The sequence below is a fragment of the Myxocyprinus asiaticus genome, chromosome 10 (genome assembly GCF_019703515.2).
Source record: "Myxocyprinus asiaticus isolate MX2 ecotype Aquarium Trade chromosome 10, UBuf_Myxa_2, whole genome shotgun sequence".
NCBI classification, from domain to species: domain Eukaryota; kingdom Metazoa; phylum Chordata; class Actinopteri; order Cypriniformes; family Catostomidae; genus Myxocyprinus; species Myxocyprinus asiaticus.
In genome coordinates, this window is record NC_059353.1 from 20,128,541 (window position 1) to 20,150,631 (window position 22,091).

General features: G+C 38.1%; 1 protein-coding gene across 4 annotated transcripts in view; it reads right to left on the minus strand.

The window, feature by feature from the left end:
- Positions 1 to 18,110: 18,110 nt before the first annotated feature.
- The window catches only part of LOC127447025 (ganglioside-induced differentiation-associated protein 2), a 32,522-nt gene continuing 28,541 nt past the window's right edge, over positions 18,111 to 22,091 (minus strand). For all 4 annotated transcript variants that reach the window (XM_051708472.1, XM_051708468.1, XM_051708471.1 and 1 more), the window contains one exon: positions 18,111 to 19,442. In XM_051708472.1, the coding sequence (XP_051564432.1) occupies positions 19,401 to 19,442 (42 nt within the window). In that variant the 3' untranslated portion in view covers positions 18,111 to 19,400. The remainder of the gene's footprint in view (positions 19,443 to 22,091) is intronic.

Consider the following 22,091-nt stretch of genomic DNA (forward strand, 5'->3'; position numbering starts at 1 on the left):
AAAGTCAAATCTTGTTTGCATGCTCTTTTGTTCATAGAAGTTGTAGTTTTATAATATACAGTGAGACCACATTGAAAATCTGGGATTTATAATGTAATTTAAGACCTGGGGAGTAGTTGCATTTTGAGAAATTTGAAACCAACTCATCCTCATGGCATTCCAAACCTGTGTGACTTACTTTCTTCTGTGGAACACAAAATGTAATGTTAGGCGGAATTTTAGTCTGTCACAATTTACTTTCACTGTAATTTTTTTTTCCATAAAATGAAAGTAAATGGTGGCTGATGCCATTATACTACGTAACATCTACTATGCTTTTCCTTGGCAGAAAGAAAGCAATACAGGCTTGGAACAACATGAGGTTGAGTGAATGATGACAGAATTTTCATTTTTGGGTGAACTATCCCTTTAAGGGAAAGGGAGAAATAACGTAATGAGAGATTCTGAAATTGACTCTCTTACTCACTGTTATGCTGATAATATAATTTGTAATGAAAAATGTACTAAATTAGAAAAAGGCAGAACAATCATATTCATTTGTGTTTCTCAGATGTTTGGACCCACTGTATATTTTTATTTGCCCTTCCAGTATGATTTTTGCTCTGTAATAAGATTGCCCTCTTAACAGTATTAATTCTTCTAAAATACCTTAATAATTTTCTCAAATCTTAACAATTGTGAGAAGCAAATCAGATGTTTGCTAATTGAGATGACTGCACCCTTTATTACAGTGTTTTTTTTTTCTTTTGGTAATTGTTTAGATAGATAGTGTCAAGTGTTTGAATGATCTGTGCTCACTGAGGTGTTTATTCCCAAGGGTTCTCTGGCCCCTGTGGTGTTCTTCACTACTGCATTGCTCCACTGCCCTTTAAAGCACAAGTATGAATCAGCAGTCTGTGCTGCTGGCATGAAACAGTGCTCTGGCTTTCAATAGTCTTGATATTTATAAAGTCATACTATGAGTAAAAAATATAAAAGAGATTAGAATTGTTACCTTTCACTCTAATACAGTGCTGTGGAAAAGTATTTGCACCCATCCTGATTTCTTCTGTTTTTGTGTATTTTTCATACTAAATTGTTTTAGATCTTCAAATGAGATATAAAACAAAGGCAACCTGAGTAAATACAAAATACAGGTTTTTTTGGGGGGTTATTTTTTGAAGCAAAAAAGTTATCCAACACCTATCAACCATGTGAAAAACTTAAAAGCTGCTGGTGCCACCTTTAGCAGCAACAACTGCAACCAAACGCTTCCGATAACTGGAGATCAGTCTTTCACAACACTGTGGTGGAATTTTGGCCCACTCTTCTTTGCAGAATTGCTTTAGTTCAGCCACACTGGAGGGTTTTTGAGCATGAACTACCCATTTAAGGTCCAGTCACAGCATCTCAATCGGGTTCAAGTCAGGAATTTGACTAGGCCACTCCAAAACTTTAATTTAGCTTTTTTTAAGCCATTCAGAGGTGGATTTACTCCTGTGCTTTGGATCATTGTCTTGCTGCATAATCCAGTTGCGTTCGAGCTTCAACTCACAGACTGATGACCAGATGTTCTCCTTTAGGATTTTCTGGTAGAGAGCAGAATTCATGTTTCCCCCAATTATTGCAATTCACCCAGGCCCAGAAGCAGCAAAGCATCCCTACACCATCACACTAGCACCACCATGTTTGACCGTAGGTATGATGTTCTTTTTGTGGAATTGTGTGTTTGATTTACACTATGTAACGGGACCCCTGTCTTCCAAACAGTTCCACTTTTAACTCAGTCCATAGAACATTATCCCCAAATGATTGAGGAACATCAAGGTGTTTTGGCAAATTTCAGACAAGCCTTAATGTTCTTCTGGATTAGCAGTGTTTTTTGTCTCCCCACTCTTCCATGGATGGCATTTTTGGCCAGTGTCGTCTGATAGTAGTCATGAACAGTGACATTTATTGATGTGAGAGAGGCCTGCAGTTTCTTGGATGTTGCCCTTGGCTTTTTTGTGACTTCCTGGATGAATCATTGCTGTGCTCTTGGAGGAATTTTGGAAGGTTGGCCACTTCTGGGAAGGTTCACTACTGTGCCAAGTGTTCTCCATTTGGAGATAATGGCTCTCACTGTGGTTCTTTGGAGTCCCAGAGCCTTTGAAATAGCTTTGTAACCCTTCCCAGACTGATTTATTTCAATCACCTTTTTCCTCATAATTTCTGGAATTTCTCTTGACCTTGGCATAGTGTGCTACTGGGTAAGACCTATAAGCCAACTTCATGCTGCTGAAAAAGTTCTATTTAGGTGTTGATTTGATTGAAAAGGGCTGGCAGTAATCAGGCCTGGGAGGTTCTAGTCCAGCTGAACCTCATTATGAATGCAGTTTCATAGATCTGGGATCAAAGGGCAAATACATTTTTCACACAGGCCCAGTTGGTATTGGATAACTTTTTTGCTTCAATAAATAACATTATCATTTAAAAACTGTATTTTGTGTTTACTCAGATTGCCGATTTTGTTTTAATTTTTTTTTTAACAATTTAGTATGACATATACACAAATACGGAAGAAAGTAGTATGGGGCAAATACTTTTCCATAGCACTGTATAAGTATACTAAATGTGCTAATTGACCCAGGAAAATATAAAAATCTATTGTTTATAGGAAATATTTACCTTTAACATTTGTTTCCATCATTTGCCTTGAGATTGTACCCTCAGGGTGTGGGTGTGAGCTTAGCTTTGTTAAAAGCTGTGTTCAGCAGCGTGCTATGTGGTGTAGTCTAATTCCCTAACCAGTTTCTGTTTGCAGATAGGTTACACTTCAACACGCAATCCATAAAATGCGTCATACAATTCCCTTTGGTATTCGTAGACATTATAATAGTATTTAGATTTAAGAGTGTTTTATTAATTCCACTGCAAAAACAGAGGTATCAGTTTTTCCAGTAACATCGGTCTCTTTTACACTTCTGTAGAGTTCATTTTAAATTACCCTATTTAAAGGCTCATTTAATATACTTTCTAAAGTTACCTGTTTTAGCTATCATCGCAATCAGCCAAATGTAAATCCTCTTGTTATGCTTTTGAAGAAAAAAATTATTCTATTCAGTACTTTTCCATGGTTACGTTTAATTGTGTGCGTTAATGTATGCTGTGGGAGGGATTCACTTGGCTACATCTGGAACTCTCCCATATTCCATACTCTAAAATGGTAAAGGTAAAGACGTGCAGGTGTGTGTGTGGACAATAATAAAAGGCTTAGGATGGTCACAGCATGTTCGCAATCCCAATGCTCAGTCATTGGAGGCCAATGGGAGGACAATAATAATTGAACATGGCTAGCCAACAATGCCTGATTTCTGGAACAGTGCTGATAGAAACATGTAGAGGGAGACAATGAAACCACAGCACACAGCAGAATCTTTCCAGCTGTAGAGCACAATATCTAGAGGATCCTCCCTCTCCATTCACTTGGCACTATAATTTATATGAGACATATGGTAGGGAGAAAGTTCCCTGCTTTAGATAATCAGCCTTTTCTGCATATGGAGTATGTGTCAGAGAAAATTTTTGTTCAGTGCACACAGAGTTTATGTTGGGGGGGGGGGGGATGTGTTTCTCCACTGTGTTTATGCCTCTTGTCAGTTCAACTCTTAATTAGCCTTCAATTTTATTTGAACAAACCATTACAAGACAATAAAAGATGAATACTGGGACTCCATTACCACAAAACTATCAATCAAACCGCTGTGTTGGGTTATATGTTTACACGATTGTCTGAATTATAGAGGAGAAATTTTGAAGAATGTTGGCAGCACTCTTTTCCATACAATGAATGTGAATGGTGACTGAAGCTGTAAGTCTATAGGCCTAATATATCCTTTTGGGTTCCACAGATGAAAGAAAGTTGTACGGGTAGGAAATGACAAAGAGGGTAGTTTAACATAATAGGCTACAACATAAATCCAAACTACTATAAATACATCTTAAACTAAATTGAACATTAAACCTAAATAAATTCATACTAACTATAAAACTAGAAACACAGTATACGTGGCGCCATGCGAGGGTCGGATGTGTGAACGGCAAGCTCTATGCACTTTGCTAGTTTTAACACTATTATTGTCATAAACCGGTGAGATTTGATACACCCTGTTCCATAACTGTTCTATGAAGACAATATGTCAAAGAATTCAAAATCCTCGGGCTCTGGAGACATTAAAAGACACTTATGTGCTTAAGCTGGTACCCTGGACAGGGCTGCAGACTGGGGACTTGGTTTGGACGGTGCGGTGGGAGAGATTCAGCATCAACTGTCGAGCATGTCAGCAATGCTGGCGAAAGTCGTTGCCGACTTGGAGGATCTTGCTGTAATAAATTGATCGATCACTGCCATGGAGACAAAATTCTCTGAGTTGGTTACAAGAGTGGGGGACGTCGAGAAATGGATCGATTATCTGGAGTCATCGGAGAGGGAATTAGCTGCTAATCCACTAGCAACCAAGACGGACTTGGAGCGCGTTTGGGAAAAGTTGGAAAACATTGAGAATCGTAACCAGCAGAACAACTTCTGAATTGTTTGAATTCCTGAGAACGAAGAAGGCTGAGATATGGTGAAATTCCTAGACGAGTTCTTCCTGAGTCTGCTCGACATAACAGGCCATAAGATGGAAATTGAGCGAGCTCACAGGGTTCCGGCACGGAGATCCACGGAGGAGGGCAGGCCCCGATCAATTCTGGTCAAATTTCTGAGATCATCCGATAAAGATCTTGTGTTACATGAGACGAGGAGTAAAGGAAGGCTTTCTTAGAAGAACCACAACATTTTCTTGTTCCCAGACTTTGCGAATTCGACAAGAGAGAAACGTGATCGATTCAAGGAATGCAAGAAACTCTTACATCAACGGAAGGTCACTTTTGCACTGATGTTCCCGGCCAAATTGAGAATAGATAATAAGGATGGCTGCAAAATATTTACATACCCTCAGCAAGCGATGTCTTCATAAAGTCAATGGAATAAGTCATTGTGTGATGCTCTCGATGCAGCCGAGTGGATCTAAATCTCTGAACATTCACTTGACCGTCTGAGGAAACTGGGTGCCTTCTTTGTTTCTTTTTTTTCATTTGGCTCCACCTAGCGGAGTTTGTTTTGTGGAATAACACTCCTTCGGGACAGTTTGTGGATGAATCTGCATGTTCTTTTTGCTTATGCCTCCTATTGGATGGGGTTTGTTTTGTGGAGTATTTCTTGCAAATCATTAGAGTGATTAGGGCATGTGTTACACTCATGTAACAGCTGAATGGGCCGGCTCACTGAACATTCATTCGACTGTCCAAGGAAACTGGGCACCTTTTTTGTTTCTTTTTGTGCTGGTTCCACCTAGTGGCTGGAGTTTGTTTTGTGGAAAAACATTCCTTCGGGACAGTATGTAGATGAATCTGCACGTTCTTTGTGCTTATGCCTCCTATTGGTTTGAGTTTGTTTTGTGGAGTATTTCTTGCAAATCATTAGAGTGATTAGGGCATGTTTTACACTCATGTAACAGCCGAATGGGCCGGCTCACTGAACATTCGTTTGACTGCCCGAGGAAACAGAACAGGCCTTTTTTGTTTGTTTTTGTTTTTGTGCTGGTTCCCCTAGCGGCTGGAGTTTGTTTTGTGGAGGAGCACACCTTCGGGACAGTTCTGTGGATGAATCTACACGCTCTTGGTGCTTATGCCTTATATTGGCTGGAGTTTGTTTTATAGATTGTTTTCTGTTGTGTAATTCTGTCTCACAAAATTTGTATAGAAACACCGGACTTGAACAATCCGATGACACAGTTGTCGCAAGGGCTCTTGTAGGCGTACATAGACTGTTTGAGTTTAGAGTGATGGACACCAGTTTGCGCTGTCGTGCACAGGGTTAATGCGCACGTTTTTATTTTTTCTGTTTTTTTTTTTTTTGTTTGTTTGTTTGTTCTAGGGGACGTTCGGGGTTTGTTTGTTGCTCCAATGTTGGAATGTGGTCTTTATAATTTTGTTTTTGACACAATCTATTTTTTCTAATCTAATATGTGGATTGTCTCACCACATGGAATGTGAATGGGTTGGGGCACCCCATAAAAACAAGGAAGGTTATTTCTATTCTTTAATGTAAGAAATATGATTTAGTGTTTCTTCAAAAATGCATCTTTCACCACAGGAAGCTGAAAAATTTGGGAAGATATGGGGTGGGCATGTTGTCTTTAATGCTGGCTCAAGTAAGAACAGGAGAGTCATTACATTGATAAGTAAACATCTACAATTCAAATGTCTCAAACAGATTAAAGATAAATTAGGAAGAGTCTTTATTGTTTTAGTAGAAATTCAGGGGCAAAGTCTTATTTTGGCTAATATTTACGCACCTAACGCTGATGATCAGGGCTTTTTTATAGATCTTGAAGGGATGTTGCAAGCTGCTGGTACCCCTCATGATATAATATTGGGAAGAGACTTTAATCTTTTGATGGACTCAGTCCTTGATCATAGTGAAGCAAATTTGTGTAAGCCCCCTAGAGCAACAGTGATGCTTCACAGGATGTGTAAAAATCTTGGTCTTACAGATATTTGGAGACTTTTGAACCCATCTGGTAGGGACTATAAATTGTGTTCATCAGTCCATAAAATTTATTCTAGAATAGATTTTTTTTTTTTTTTTATATCTAAGTCCTTCATTTCATCTGTCTTGATTGTTCAATTGGAAACATTTTAGTCTCAGATCACGCCCTGGTGTGTTTAGAGGTGTTGCCACATACAGAGAAAAAGAAATCATATAGTTGCCGTTTTAATGTATCCCTTTTGCAAAATCCTGAATTCCAACAAATGCTAAAGGCTGAAATCATTGTCTATATGGAGACCAACTAGACATCCGATCTTAGTGAAGTGCCGAATGTCATCTGATGGCCTCAGAAAATTGACCCGATTGAAATACAGATATAATAATATTTTTTCATGGAAGGTGGGGTTTTGGCTATTCAGGGCAAGACAGTCATATTTTGAGTCGGGGGACAAAGCAGGGAAGCTTTTGGCTAGATATATAAAGTAAAGAGAGTCTTTTTCTACCATTCCCACAGTGAAATCTGCTGGTGGTGAAATATTTACCTCAGCCACTGATATTAATAATGCTTTTAAAGAATTCTATCTTGATCTCTATAGTTCCACGTCTTCGTCTACTGATGAAGACATTAGAAACTTTGTGGAACCATTAGAACTCCCTAAATTGACTAATGAGCAAAAACATTCTCTTGATTCTGAGTTAACCTTGGAGGAGCTTTGCTAGGTAATTAAGGCCTTGCCTACAGGCAAGGCTCTGGGGCCAGATGGTTTTGCCGCTGAATTTTTTAGATCTTTTGCGACAGAACTGGCTCTACTTTTGTTAGAATTTTATACAGAATCATTATAGAATGGAAAGCTTCCGCCAACCATGACACAAGCCCGGATTAGTCTAATTCTTAAAAAGGACAAAGATCCAAGTGAGTGTAAGAGTTACCGTCCAATTTCCCTGATCCAGCTAGACATAAAAATATGGTCAAAAATTCCGGCTAACCAATTAAGTAAAGTTATGACATCTCTTATTGATATTAGTGTGGGGTTTATTCAGGGCTGTAGCTCTTCTGATAACATTAGGCGTTTCATCAATATCATGTGGTCAGTGGTGAATGATCAGACTCCGGTTGTGGCCATCTCACTTGATGCCGAAAAGGCGTTTGATATGGTAGAATGGGATTATCTTTTTAAGATTTTGGAAATATATGTGTTCGGGAATAATTTTATTGGATGGATCAAGTAAATTTATAGACACCCGGTAGCAGCGGTACAAACAAATGGATTAATTTAAGATTATTTTGCTGTGTATAGGGGCACCCGGCAGGGTTGCCCTCTTTCCCCATTATTGCTCTGTCTTGCCCTGGAACCATTAGCAGCCGCGATAAGAAAGGAGGATGATTTTCCAGGGGTGATGGCGGGAGGTGTGGTGCATAAATTCTGCTTTACACAGATGATATTTTATTATTCGTCTCTGACCCTGCTAAATTTATGCCTTTCCTCCACAGAATTATGAATTCCTTTTCTAAGTTCTCAGGATACAATTGGTCTAAATCCGAAGCTTTGACTCTGACAGCATACTGCCCAATAACGGCTTTTCAGCCGAGTGCCTTTCAGTGGCCCAAACAGGGCATTAAGTATTTGGGTATTTTATTCCCAGCAAATTTGTGTGATTTAGTTAGAGTTAATTTTGACCCTTTAATAAAAAGGTTTTTGAGCGATATGTGCAGGTGGGCTTCATTACATTTATCGATTGGGAAGGTTAATGTGATTAAAATGAATTGTATTCCAAAATTCAACTACCTGCTACAGTCTCTCCCTATAGATGTTCCCCTCTCTTATTTCAAGCAATTTGATAGCATAGCGAAGTCCTTCATTTGGAATGGGAAACGTCCCAGATTAAATTTCAGTAAATGCATAGGCCGATTGACAAAGGTGGGCTAGGCCTACCCAAGATTTTGTTTTATTATTATGCATTCGGTCTCAGACATTTGGCTCACTGGTCGCTTCCACCTGAGAGAGCCCCTCCCTGGTTTTGTATTGAACAAGAAGTTCTTGCCCCTATTTCACCATCACAAAGCCTTTCTATCAAACTAACCAGAGAAGTTAAATTACACCCCATTATCTCGCATTTACACTCGGTATGGACAAAAGTGTCCAGAGTGTTTAATTCGGACATTTATTTAAATGTTGCCTTGAGCTTATGGGGGAACCCCAAATTATGTATTAATAAGTCCCCTTTCTGCTGGTCAGAGTGGATTGTGAGGGGGGTTACTACACTCTGTGACATATGAGAGCGGAGTCTTGAGATCCTTTGAAAATTTGGTTCAACATTTTGGGATTCCCAGTTCTTTAGATATTTACAGCTGCACTATACTATTTTTGGGATTAGCATACGCCCCCCCCCCCTCTCCTGGATTTTACCACACCACCAAAAAACATGGGTTGTTTCTCCATCTTCTGTTTGGCATTGCCAGCAGGTGGGTGTGTCTTTAAGACCAAGCCTATACAATCTTGAGGGGGTCCAACAGAATCGATGTAAAATCTTAAATTACATAAAGCGCACCCTTGCATCTCTAGATGTAGATTTGATGTTTTTAGAATCCTAGCCCACACTCCCTCCTCCAATACCAAGTTTAAATCTTTCTCCCATAATCTCTTGAGAGAAGTTGAAGCTCCGTCCCCCAGACTCTGAATTAGCAGGGAGTAATACACTGATGCCTCATGACCTTTTCCAAAAGCAGTAATCACCACTCCCAAAGTATCTGCCGCTTTAGGGGGGTGTATGCAACTCCCAAAAATAGTACAGAGCAGGTGGCGCAGCAGTAAATACCTAAAGAATTGAGACCTGGAAATCCCAAAATGTTGAACCATATTTTCTAAGGACTTCAACACTCCACTCTCATATAGGTCACCGAACGTATTAACCTCCCTCACAATCCACTCTGTCAAGCAGAAAGGGGATTTATTAATACATAATTTTGGGTTCAGCCATATGCTCGAAGCAACATTTAAATTAATGTCCAACTTAAACACTCTGGACACTTTTGTCCATACCGAGTGCAAATGCGAGATAACGGGGTGTAACTTAACTTCTCCGGGTTGTTTGATAGAAAGGCTTTGCAATGGCGAAATAGGGGCAAGAACATCCTGTTCGATACAAAACCAGGGAGGGGCTCTCTCAGGTGGAAGCGACCAATGAGCCAAATGTCTGAGACCGAATGCATAATAATAAAAAACAATTTTGGGTAGGCCTAACTCACCTTTGTCTACTGGCCTATGTAACTTACTGGAGTATAACCTGGGACGCTTACCATTCCAAATGAAGGACTTTGCTATGCTATCAAATTGCTTGAAATAAGAGAGGGTGACATCTGTAGAGAGAGATTGTTGCAGGTAGTTGAAATTTGGAAAACAATTCATTTTAATCACATTAACCTTCCCAATCATAGATAAATGTAATGAAGCTCATCTGCCCACATCGCTCAAAAACCTTTTTATTAAAGGGTCAAAATTAACTCTAACTAAATCACACAAATTTGCTGGGAATAAAATACCCAAATACTTAATGCCCTGTTTGGGCCACTGGAAGGCGTCTGGCTGAAAAGCCGTTACCGGGCAGTACGCTGTCAGAGTCGAAGCTTCGGATTCAGACCAATTAACTCTGTATCCTGAGAACTTAGAAAAGGAATGAATAATTCTGTGGAGGCAAGGCATAGATCTAGTAGGGTCGGAGATGAATAAAATATAATCTGCATAAAGCAAAAACTTAAGCACCACACCTCCCGCCATCACCCCTGGAAAACCATCCTCATTTCTTATCGCGGCTGCTAATGGTTCCAGGGCAAGACAGAACAATAATGGGGAATTCAGAGTAAAATAATCTGAAATTAATCCATTTGTTTGTACCACCACTACCGGGTGTCTATAAAGTAATTTACTCCATCCAATGAAAGTATTCCAAAATCTTAAAAAGATAATCCCATTCTACCATATCAAATGCCTTTTCGGCATCAAGTGAGATGGCAGCAACCGGAGTCTGATCATTTGCCACTGACCACATGATATTGATGAAATGCCTAATGTTATCAGAAGAGCTATGGCCCCGAATAAGCCCCAGCTGATTAATATGTATAAGAGATGTCATAACTTAATCAGTTAGCCAAAATTTTGACAATATTTTAACGTCTAGCTGGATCAGGGAAATTGGACGGTAACTCTTACACTCATGTGTAGTATCTTGTTACTAGAAAAACTTCACTATAGTGAAAATAAAAAAGAACTACTGTGATGTTACTGAAAAATTCAGTTAAGATAATTGCATTTGCTTTAGTTTGTTAGTCCCCAACACTGCAAGTCTTACAGGGGGCAAAGGGGAGAAATTAAATTTATAATTATATACATGTTAAAGTGGAACAGCGAAGCAGAACAATTCTCTCATGTATATTCATGTATATAACTGGAAAGAAGAGCATGAAAGTCACATTTTTTGTGTGTGTGTGACATCTTTGTGTTGGTATTTAGCTGACTCCATAAAATATTCTATTTTTTGAAGCTGAAGGACAACACACAATGCTCTACTGATAAATATTCATAGGGGTTCAAAGCAATGTTTTTGCTGTCTTATATAAGCAGGAGGAGGCAGCAAACTTATCAATTTTCTGAGAAATCAGGCAGCTTAAGCAAACTGCCTTTCCTGCCCAGGAAATAGCCAGGCTGCTCAAACAGTAACTGCATGCATCAACATCTTTCAAGAGGTGCCATTTATAGGCTCAAGGTCCTGAGAAACAGGTGAAAGATGGAGGGAGGGATGCCAGATGTTCTTGTGGCTGAAACAGAGAGAGATAGAGGGGATGGGGTAAGGCAATGGGGGAGTAAACTCTACAAATGCTATTTTTTGACCTTGTCTGTAGCATTTCTCAGAAACAAATATATTACACCCACCCCCACACTCCAATTTTCCTCTGCCCCACCTCCTCGTTTGAAAGTGTTCTGCTCTTGACCGAAGGTCCCACACTCTCTCAACTGTGTCTTACACTTCACGCTGTACCACTGTCTCCAAGAGGCATCAGACTTGCATTGGTTGTCTTTGATTGCAAGTGACTGTTTTAAGCAAAACAAACTTTAAAACATGAATGCAAACGTTTGTGGGAAATTTCAAGCAAAGACAGCATAGTGACATGCTATCCCTCATCTAAAGCTACTTTACATTTTTCTGTTAAAAAGTTACAGAAAAGTTAAAGTTTTGTGGCATTATATTAGCAGATTTATTACCTCATATTAAAGGGATAGCTCACCCAAAAATACAAATTCTCTAATTTATTCACCCTCATGCCATCCTAGATGTGTGTGACTTTCTTTCTTCTGCTGAACACAAAGATTTTTAGAAAAATATCTCAGCTCTGTAGGTCTATACAGTGCAAATGAATGGTGGTCAGAACTTTGAATATCCAAAAAGCACATAAAAGCAGCATAAAAGTAATCCATATGACTCCAGTGGTTAAATCCATATCTTCAGAAGCGATATGATAGGTGTGGGTGAGAAACCGATAAATATTTAAGTCCTTTTTCACTATAAATCTCCACTTTCACTTTCAATTCCACATTCTTCTTTTGTTTTTGGCAATACGCATTCTTCGTGCATATCGCCACCTGCTGGGCAGGTAGGAAAATTTATAGTAAAAAAGGACTTATATAATTATCTGTCTCTCACCCACACCTATCATATCACTTCCGAAGACATTCGGAACTGCTGGAGTCGTATGTATTGCTTTAATTATACCTTTATGTGCTTTTGGACCTTCAAAGCTCTGGCCACTGTTCACTTTCATTGTATGGACCTGCAGAGCTGAAATATTCTTCTAAAAATCTTTGTGTTCAGCAGAAGAAGAAAGTCACACACATCTGTGATGGCATGAGGGTGAGTAAATTATGAGAGAATTTTCATTTTTGGTGAACTATCCCTTTAACTGAGGCACTACATTAAATATGTGGGTTACTTTTCTAAGATGCAAGCTGTGCAGTTTTAAACAGAATCTGACTGAGACATTTGATTGTAAGCAAAAAATAAAATAAAAAATACTTCAGAAATTTTGAACACATTAGCCTACTATTTTTTAGTCTACTAAATACAAAGAGCTGATTTAACAGATAATAGAATGCTGCAGATAATATGCAGCCACTTCCCACATATTACATATAGACTTTGGAACTTCTGTATGTTTTCTTTTTTAATTTGTAAATAATGAAAGATGATATTGTCTTTCTCTGAATGCATGTCACATGGAAAGAAAAGTTAGCAAACTCAGAGGAAAAATGTGTTTTATTTCAGTTGCTTTGCTATTTTGGAGTTCAACCTCATACCCCCTATAAATGTCAGTCAGTAAAAATGAATTACTGTTTGCTTATGTCATGACTTTCTTGAAGTCTCCCCGTCTTGCTCTCACTCTTATTTCAAATAAACATCTTCACACCAAAGTTATGTTCTGCTACATATGTGATGTTAGTTCCCAGAAACTTGAATATTTAGAACATAACCATCAATGGATCAACGTGGAAAAACAATGTAAGATTCTAAATTATGAGTCAACAAACAAAAATGTGCTTGTTGAGTGTATTGCTGCCCCCAACTGGGCATTAACACTTACAGCACAGTGACCGCCTCTTGCTCTCCAAGTCATCAGTAACAGACAATCTGTTGTGGAGAGCAGTACAATAAAATGGTCGGTGATAATCAATGCCATATTTTCAGATCTAGCATTGATAAAAGAGAACGAGCGTCTATGCGTCATCACCCAATTAATCACTGCGCTGTCTACAGGTCGAGTCAGTCTGTTTTATTTCATTCTACCAAAATCACATTGTTTCTGTATATTTCACTCTGGGTTGCTGATCTTTCATTAGTGCATCAGTACATTTTGATATCAGCAAACATTCTGATAAAGAAACAAGATCATTCATTTAGATTTAAAGGGACCATTTTTTGCACATGGTGCATATCCAAAATAAGTCATAAGAAAACACGAGGGTATTTTAGACATGTTAGTCTAAAATGAGACAATGCAGCAGGAGTTTAATTACATTAATACATGGAGTAGATAGTAGGAATAAATGCATTAGGAAGGTTATTTAAGGACATCAGAATTAGCTGGAGCTCTTGTGAATCTGCAGACCATCCGATAATGACGGCACAAGGTCATATGTGCTGTTTTTCACTGCAAAAGCGATCAGTTGTTGCTCACACATACTCCTGCTGAAGCCTGATGGTGTTGTTGTACAGGACTTTGATCCCACACCACTGGGTCCGGTTCACAGTAAAGCCGAACCAATCCTGTCCATGTGTTGTAGTTCACTGCAGCTTTGCTGATCCCTCAGAAGCGGTGAAAGGCTGATTCATTTTCCCTCACCACCCCGAAGACATTGGCACTCTGATCTCACGCACCTATACTGGGCTGCTGTCTTGCCAATTGTGCTTAAATAATGATTAAAAAGGAGCAGAATGGCAAACGTGCCATTGAAAACAGAATATAGTGTGTTGTGAGGGGGTAGAATCGTTCATTCCTGGAAGTAAAGGGTACCTTCAGGATACATAAAAATAATCAGAATGAGCTTTATTGTCAAGTGTTCACACGTACAAAAGGAATTTTTTTGGTGATAGGAGAAACAAGGGCACACAAAACATCACGGTGAGACACAGAATGTAAAACAAGCTAAGAGTATAAACAGACATACAAATAATAGGACATATAACAGAATGGCATATGCACAGGTGGTAATGTATGTGCAAGGTATGTACAGTTATTTAATTAATATGTGAATTTACATATGTACATGAGATATGTATTTACATGATTGCACTTTGGGGTAGTCCTGAGGCAGTTTAATTGTTCATGTGGAAAATGGCCTGAGGGTAAAAACTGCTCTTGTGCCTGGCACTCAGTGCTATGTAGCGCCGGCCAGAGGGTGCAGGGGGATTTCTCCTGAAGTCCACTATCATCTCCACTGTTTTGAGCGTGTTCAGCTCAAGGTTGTTGTGACCGCACCAGAAAGCCAGTTGTCCAACCTCCTGTCTGTATGCAGACTCGTCACCGTCGCGGATGAGGCAGATGACCGTGGTGTCATCTGCAAATTTCAGGAGCTTGACAGTGGGGTCCTTTGCAGTGCATTTGTTCGTGTACAGGGAGAAGAGCAGTGGAGAGAGAACGCATCCCTGAGGAGCACCAGTGCTAACAGTGAGGGTCCCCGGATGTGAGTTTACCCAGTCTCACTAGCTGCTGCCTATCTGTCAGAAAGCTGGTGATCCATTGACAGATTGGGGTGGGCATTTAGAGCTGGGTCAGTTTGGTTGAGACTAGTTCAGGCATGATGGTATTGAAAGCTGAACTGAAGACCACAAATAGGATCCTTGCATAAGTCCCAGGTCTGTCGAGGTGTTGACAGCAATATCCACAGACCTGTTTGCTCGGTAAGCAAACTAAAGTGGGTCCAGCAGGGTTCCAGTGATGTCCTTCAGGTAAGCTAAAACCAGTCTCTCAAACGTCTTCATGACCACAGATGTGAGAGCGACAGGTCTGTAGTCATTAAGTCCTGTGATTTTGTTTTTTTTGGGGGGACTGGAATGATGGTGGGGCATTTGAAGTAGGGATGCACCGATCCGATACCTGGATTGGTATCGGCTCCGATACTGAAGCTTTTAGACGGATCGGGTATCGGTCCGAGGAGCCCGATACAAGTCTGAAGCTGTGTGTTAGTCATGATAGTTAGTGTCAAGCTCCAAAAATGACATAAAAGAACCATAAAAACACCATTAAAGCAGTTCATATGACTCGTGCATTTTATTCACAGCCACTTGAAAATGTGCGATTGCTCTGTGAATCACAAATGGTTGTGTTTAATAAGTAAATACATAGTATGCACAGCGGCAGTGCATTAGGGAATGGTGCTGCTCTGTTGACACAAACTCACGCACAGGTTGGTGATGCACTCACGGCTATTTTTAGTCTTCACAGCGGTGCGCAATATTTGAGCGCTACTCAAGAACAGCATCTCAGATGTAGATGCTCAATAGTTTGGTTCACTTATAATATGCATTTAGAATGGCACCGGAGGTGCATTTTACCAGAATTTGAATAAGAAGCAAATTAAACTACTGTGAACTTGCCTACGAACAGACACATACAGGACTTCCTGGAGAGTTTAGAATGTCAAAATAAAAGCGTGAGGGTTTAAAAAGTGTACGATTGAAATATATTACTGTTGTATTTAAAAAAGTCAATAATAATATTAATAACAATTTATTATTATTATTATTGTCATCATTAGTATTTGTTTACAACTTTTAACAATATTTAAGTTGAATGGGTTCCCAAAAATAACTGAGTGAATGAAAAGTGGACTGATGTCTTACAACTAAATTGAGCAAAAAAGAGATCTGAATCATTTAAAGACCAGATGCATGTGAAACATTAAAAAATGTAAAAAAAAATTAAAAGCCAAAAATAAAACACTGGTTCCTTTTCTACTGAAGACTTGAAGACTGGAAGTACTATTAATTTTGTTGCTACATTATCTAGTATACTAGTTAATAATAAAGTGTTTCTTAATAAGCTATAGATTTATATTGAAATAATGTGTAGTTAGAGGTTTGTGTTTCTTTACATATTAAATAGCACACCCAGTTAGTTCCACACAATAATGTAAAGATATTCTAAACTGATTATGCAAAAAAACAACACTGGTATCGTATTGGGATCGGTATCGGCCGATACTGAGATTTCCGATATCGGAATCGGATCGGAAGAGAAAAAGTAGTATCGGTGCATCCCTAGTTTGAAGCAGCAGGGAACTTCACACTGCTCCAGTGATCTATTGAAGATCTGTGTGAAGATGGGGCCCAGTTAGTCAGCGCAGACTTTCAGACAAGCAGGTGCAACACCATCTGGGCCTGAAGCTTTCCTAAACTTTTGTTTCCGAAAGACCCGGCACACATCCTCACAGATCTTAAGTGCAGATTGAGTAGCAGGAGGGGGGATCCAGGAGGTGTTGGTGTGTGTGAAGTGAAGATCAGAGAAGAGGAGGGGTGTGAGACTGGGCTTTTCAAACCTGCAGTAAAACACATTTAGTTAATCAGCCATTAGTTGACTCTCTACAGAGCGAGGGAGAGGTGTCTTGTACTTTGTGATGCTTTTCAGGCCTTTCCACACAGATGCAGGATCGTTGGCTGAGTTGGCTGGTAACTAAATAAGTTATAATACATAATCAATGTCCCAATGTCAAATTTAATGCTGTGGAATTGCACAACACACACAAAGATAACTGTTCAGGATTCAAAGTAAGGTCTATTTAGTTAAAGATACATTTGTTTGCTTTAAATGACTTCAAATATTGCAATTTGTAATGAATCTATATATATATATATATATATATATATATATATATATATATATATATACACACACATATATATACATATATATACATATACACACACACCGATCAGACACAACATTAAAACCACCTGCCTAATATTGTGTAGATCCCCCTCTTGCCGCCAAAACAGCGCCAACCCGCATCTCAGAATAACATTCTGAGATGATATTCTTCTCAACACAATTGTACAGAGTGGTTATCTGAGTTACCGTAGACTTTGTCAGTTCAAACCAGTCTAGCCATTCTCTGTTGACCTCTCTCATAAACAAGGCATTTCTGTCCACAGAACTGCCCCTCACTGGATGTTTTTTGTTTTTGGCATCAAGTTGAACTGTAGTTTCAAATATTATATCATAAATACTGAACTGTAGATGTCCTTTGATATAGGCTAAACTGAAATGAGATTAGAAAATAAAAGGCTGTGCTTTTATTTCAAACCTGTTTCCACATTTAAAATATTGTTTTCATACTGTATGCTTTCAAATTTGAAAATGCCTATTATATTCATATTAAAGGAATATTCCGGGTTCAATACAAGTTTAGATCAATCGACAGCATTTGTAACAATGTTGATTAGCAAAAAAAAAAAAAAAAGCAATAATCAAGGTTACAGTGAGGCTCCTACAATGAAAGTGAATGTGGCCAGTTTTTGGAGGGTTTAAATGCAGAGATGTGAAGGTTATAATTTTTTAAAAGCACTTACATTAATTCTTCTGTTAAAACTCATGTATTATGTGTGAGCTGTAAAAATGTTTAAATCGTTGTTTTACAGTCATTTTAAAATTTTAGGTTTATGGCGTTATGTTGCCATGGCAACAAAGTTGTAAAATAAGGTTAATAAGTGATTTTTTCATACTAAAATCATGTTAACACACATATTATGTCTTACATCTATACTTTTGAAACAGTGAATATTTAACGCTTATGGATTGGCCCCATTCACTTCCATGGTAAGTGCCTCACTGTAACTTCCATTTTTGCATTTTTAAAGAAAAGGATGAGTCAAAAGAAATTTTTGTGGTTATCAACATTATGCCACAATTGCTGTCGATTGAGGTTAACTTGTATTGAACCTGGAATATTTCTTTAAACAAAATAAATTAAAATCTTAAAATCTAACAAAATAATGAAACCCAAACGATGTATAAGGGTAACATACCACTACAAGATTTATTTTATTCAAATAATACTCACTGCATCATCATGGTTCATACGTCATACTTCATTTAAAATGGTACGAAACTTAGCACATAATCACTGCACAGTTAGAGAAAGGGCTGACTAAAACAAACCAAAATTAATAGTAACAGACAGCATTTATTGTATCTACAATTACACTATTTACAATGCTTCACTTAGAAAACAACTCTTGGTCTATGCGATTCCTTTGGCCATGCATGCAAATCTGCTTCACTGAGAGTAAAATACAAAACTGACACTCTTCAAGATTTTTAGTGTACTTTAGATGAAATGGCCTGTATTTGAAGACCCACCAGAAAATGAACAGAGACAGAAAAATGTACAAATGAAGTACCCTCCAGGTTTTAGACATTCTATTGCTACAGGATGGTATTACTGAGGCTGATGATGAGAGACATCTGAATCATGTAACTGTGTATTCATGGAAATAACAAAACACTATGAGATCCTTCATATGTAATATTATTAATAGAGTAAATTAAATCTAGATAGGGGTTTGTTGTCAAAGTACAAGAATATGTAGTGATATTTATGTTTATTGCCTCATATAAAACATAAATGTCTTAAAGGGAAAGTTTATCCAAAAATGAAAATTCTTCATTTAAAGCAGTTTGCGTTCCACATAAGAAAGGAAGTCATATGGGTTTGAAAAGAAATTCTGTCATCATTTACTCTACCTTGTAAGATAAATCCAAGGCTATTTGGCTATAGGCTGTTAAATAATTGGACTGACAAGGCCATGAGAATATAAAAACAGCAGAAACCATTGTGATTTCAGCCATTATTCACACAGATACAAAAGACATTGTTACATGTTTCGCATTGGGAAAAAAAAACATTGGTTTAGTATGTTTGTTATGCATATATCAAATTCATCTCTTAATCTAGAAACACATACACATATCTTTTCCAGTAAAACTTGGGTCGGATCAGTGGTTCCTATAATGACGTTTTGATTTCGTCTAGATCTCTGGGACGTTCAGCAGATTTCAGCAGATTGTGTTTAGACAGCATTATTGAATAGAAAATGTAAAGACATATCGACAGTCTCTTGAGTGTCATGGAGAAAACTCATCTGCCAAGGAATGGCAGAGACACACCTTTGACTCTGTCCACCTAAGCTCCATGTCAGAATCGGGTCATCAGGTTGCGTGTCTGCCCAGTGCAGGGCTGTGGGGTTCAGCATACAGTGGTAGGTCAATTAAACTCCTCTGTATTGGGTTTATCTGATACCATCATAGGCCTGAGGAGTGAGCCGTGTAATAGGGGCTGTTAACCTGAGAAAGCAGAGTGGACATTTATGAGTACATTTGAATAAATACAAACAAACTGTAGAAAGGGTTACGTTTGCACATGGACTGGATGACAAACACAAAAACGCTGTAAAAAGCTGGAAGGAAATTGGCAAGGAGCCACAGTCACCACATCATAGGCCTAGGCCACACCTACATCCTAGAGGCTTTCATGCATGGATCTGAATATAGATTTAAAGCCAACAAAAAATGTGTCTCTAACCAAATGGCCTCGCTAGGGGTGAGATGCAAATATTTAGTAAAGGTTATGGTTTATAGGATATCCTCGAGAAGATTAAATGCAAGGATTTCAAGAACCAAATCAGCACTTAGATAAAATAATCTGCAGGGAATTAACATGTGTTTGCTCTGATAGCATGACTGATAATTAACTTTCGGAAGCTGAGGAGAATCCAACAGGAAGCAACAGAGTTTCATACCTTCAGGTCAAATGAAAGCAAAAGGAGATTAACATTTTTCCAAGACTAGACTGTAGAAAATTGTTTTAGAGCACCGGCGATATGACAAATAGTTTGGACATGCTTGACTGAATTTATGTTTATATCACTATAGCTTAACTACTATTCTAAAATATGGAAAAACAGTAATAATAAAGAATGAGTAGGTGTGTCCAAACCTTTGACTGATAGCGTACCTGCAATTAGGTAAAAGTCAAAAATAAAAACCCTTTAAGGGCCTTTTCAATGCTTTATGGAACATTGACTGGGTTATTTGTGGTGACTGCGGCTGGACTTTCCATGGCAGTGCATCTATTCATATGGGGAGAGAGAGAAAGCCAAGTGAAATTACCATTAAAAGCCTACTAATACTGCCATTTCCCTTCCCGCCCATTAACTGACTGGGTAATCAAAGAATGACAGGATATACTCAAGTAAAGGTAGTCCAGGAGTAAATCCAAGTCTGTAAGTAATGGAGACCAAAAGCGCATGCTATTATTGATATAACATAGAAGAGAGATACGTTAACTGAAAAATGTGTTTATCCATGCAAGGCACTTAAACATAAGATAATCATCTCTAGAAAGACAAAAAAGTCACAGTTTAAAGAAATAAGAGACACAAGGAGAGTCCCAGTGAGTAAAGCAGAACTTCAGAAGATATGGTTAGAGCCAATGGTGGGATATTCCATGTTGGCATATGTACTTAAGGACTGTTAGGCTTTGACAGTGCAGCGTGGTTATAATAGTTTAGAATTTTTTATTTAGTTTTAATTTCCAGTTTTATTCTAGTTTTTATTTTCTATTTGTATTTTAAATGAGCTTAATTTTATTTTTACTTAATGACTTTTAGTTTGATTGTTCGCTAATGTTTGTTCATGGTGCATTAATGTTAATTTATACACCTTTTAATGTTCAAAGATTCGTTTTTGTCTTTAATCAGTGTTTGCTAATTTCAGTTTAGTTTTACAGTATATATAGTTTTTTCATTTTCATTTTTAGTTTATGTATTTTATGGCTGCCAAGGTTAATGCTTTAACCGATATAAGGCGTTAAATTTTTCATGGCCATCTACCGCAACTATCTACCTAGTATTTTCATGTTTAATGATGGCGAGTTGTAAAGGTTTTTCTAATTTTACAATATACAGAAAATCCAAGACAAAACTTAAAGGGATAGTTCACCCAAAAATAAAAATTCTCTCATTATTTATTCACCCTCATGCCATCCCAAATGTGTGTGACTTATTTTTTCTCCTGCAGGACACAAACGAAGATTTTAGTAGAATATCTCAGCTCTGTAGGTCCATACAATTCAAGTAAAAGTGACCAGAACTCCAAAAGCTCCAAAAAAGAGATAAAGTCAGCATAAAAGTAATTCATCAGACTCCAGTGGTTTAATCCATGTCTTCTGAAGCAATCCAGTTTGTTTTGGGTGAGAACAGACCAAAAAGTAACACTCTTCTTCAGTGTACATCTTGCCATTGCAGTCTCTAGGCACGATCATGATTTCAAGCTCGATTACACTGCCTAGTGCTTGATGCATGCGCAAAATGCTAGATGAAGCTATAGGGAGTGTAACCTAGCTTGAAATCATGATCACCAAGGAGACTGCTGTCAAGATGTACAGTGAAAAAGGAGTTATATTTTGGTCTGTTCTCACCCAAAACCAACTGGATCGCTTCAGAATACATGGATTAAACCTCTGGAGTCTTATGGATTACATTTATGTTGCCTTTTTTGTTTAATTTATTGTCATTTATTTTATTTTAGTGTCATAAAAATGTATTTAAATGTACTATAGGTTAAGTTTTCCTGTTATGTCAGTTTTTATTTCAGTTAACAAAAGGTTTTCCTTTAGTTTTCTTCAATGATAATAACACTGCAAAACAGATGCTTTCCTGTGAATACTCCACCTGAAGACAATCAGCCTACATTTACACAACTTTACATGCCTAATGGGCAACATTAGTCTTTTAGTTGTATAATTCTCACCGAAAGATTGATGAAAACAAGATTTCGTCAACACAATTTTGCCACACCAACAATGACCTGAAATGTCAAAGAGTTTGCTTATTCTGTTTTGCACAGATTAAAGCACAAGTACAAAGTGTCTTTCATGCAAATCAAATGCACAAACAATCTGTTGGATAAAATTTGTTCCTAATCGAGTCTGTG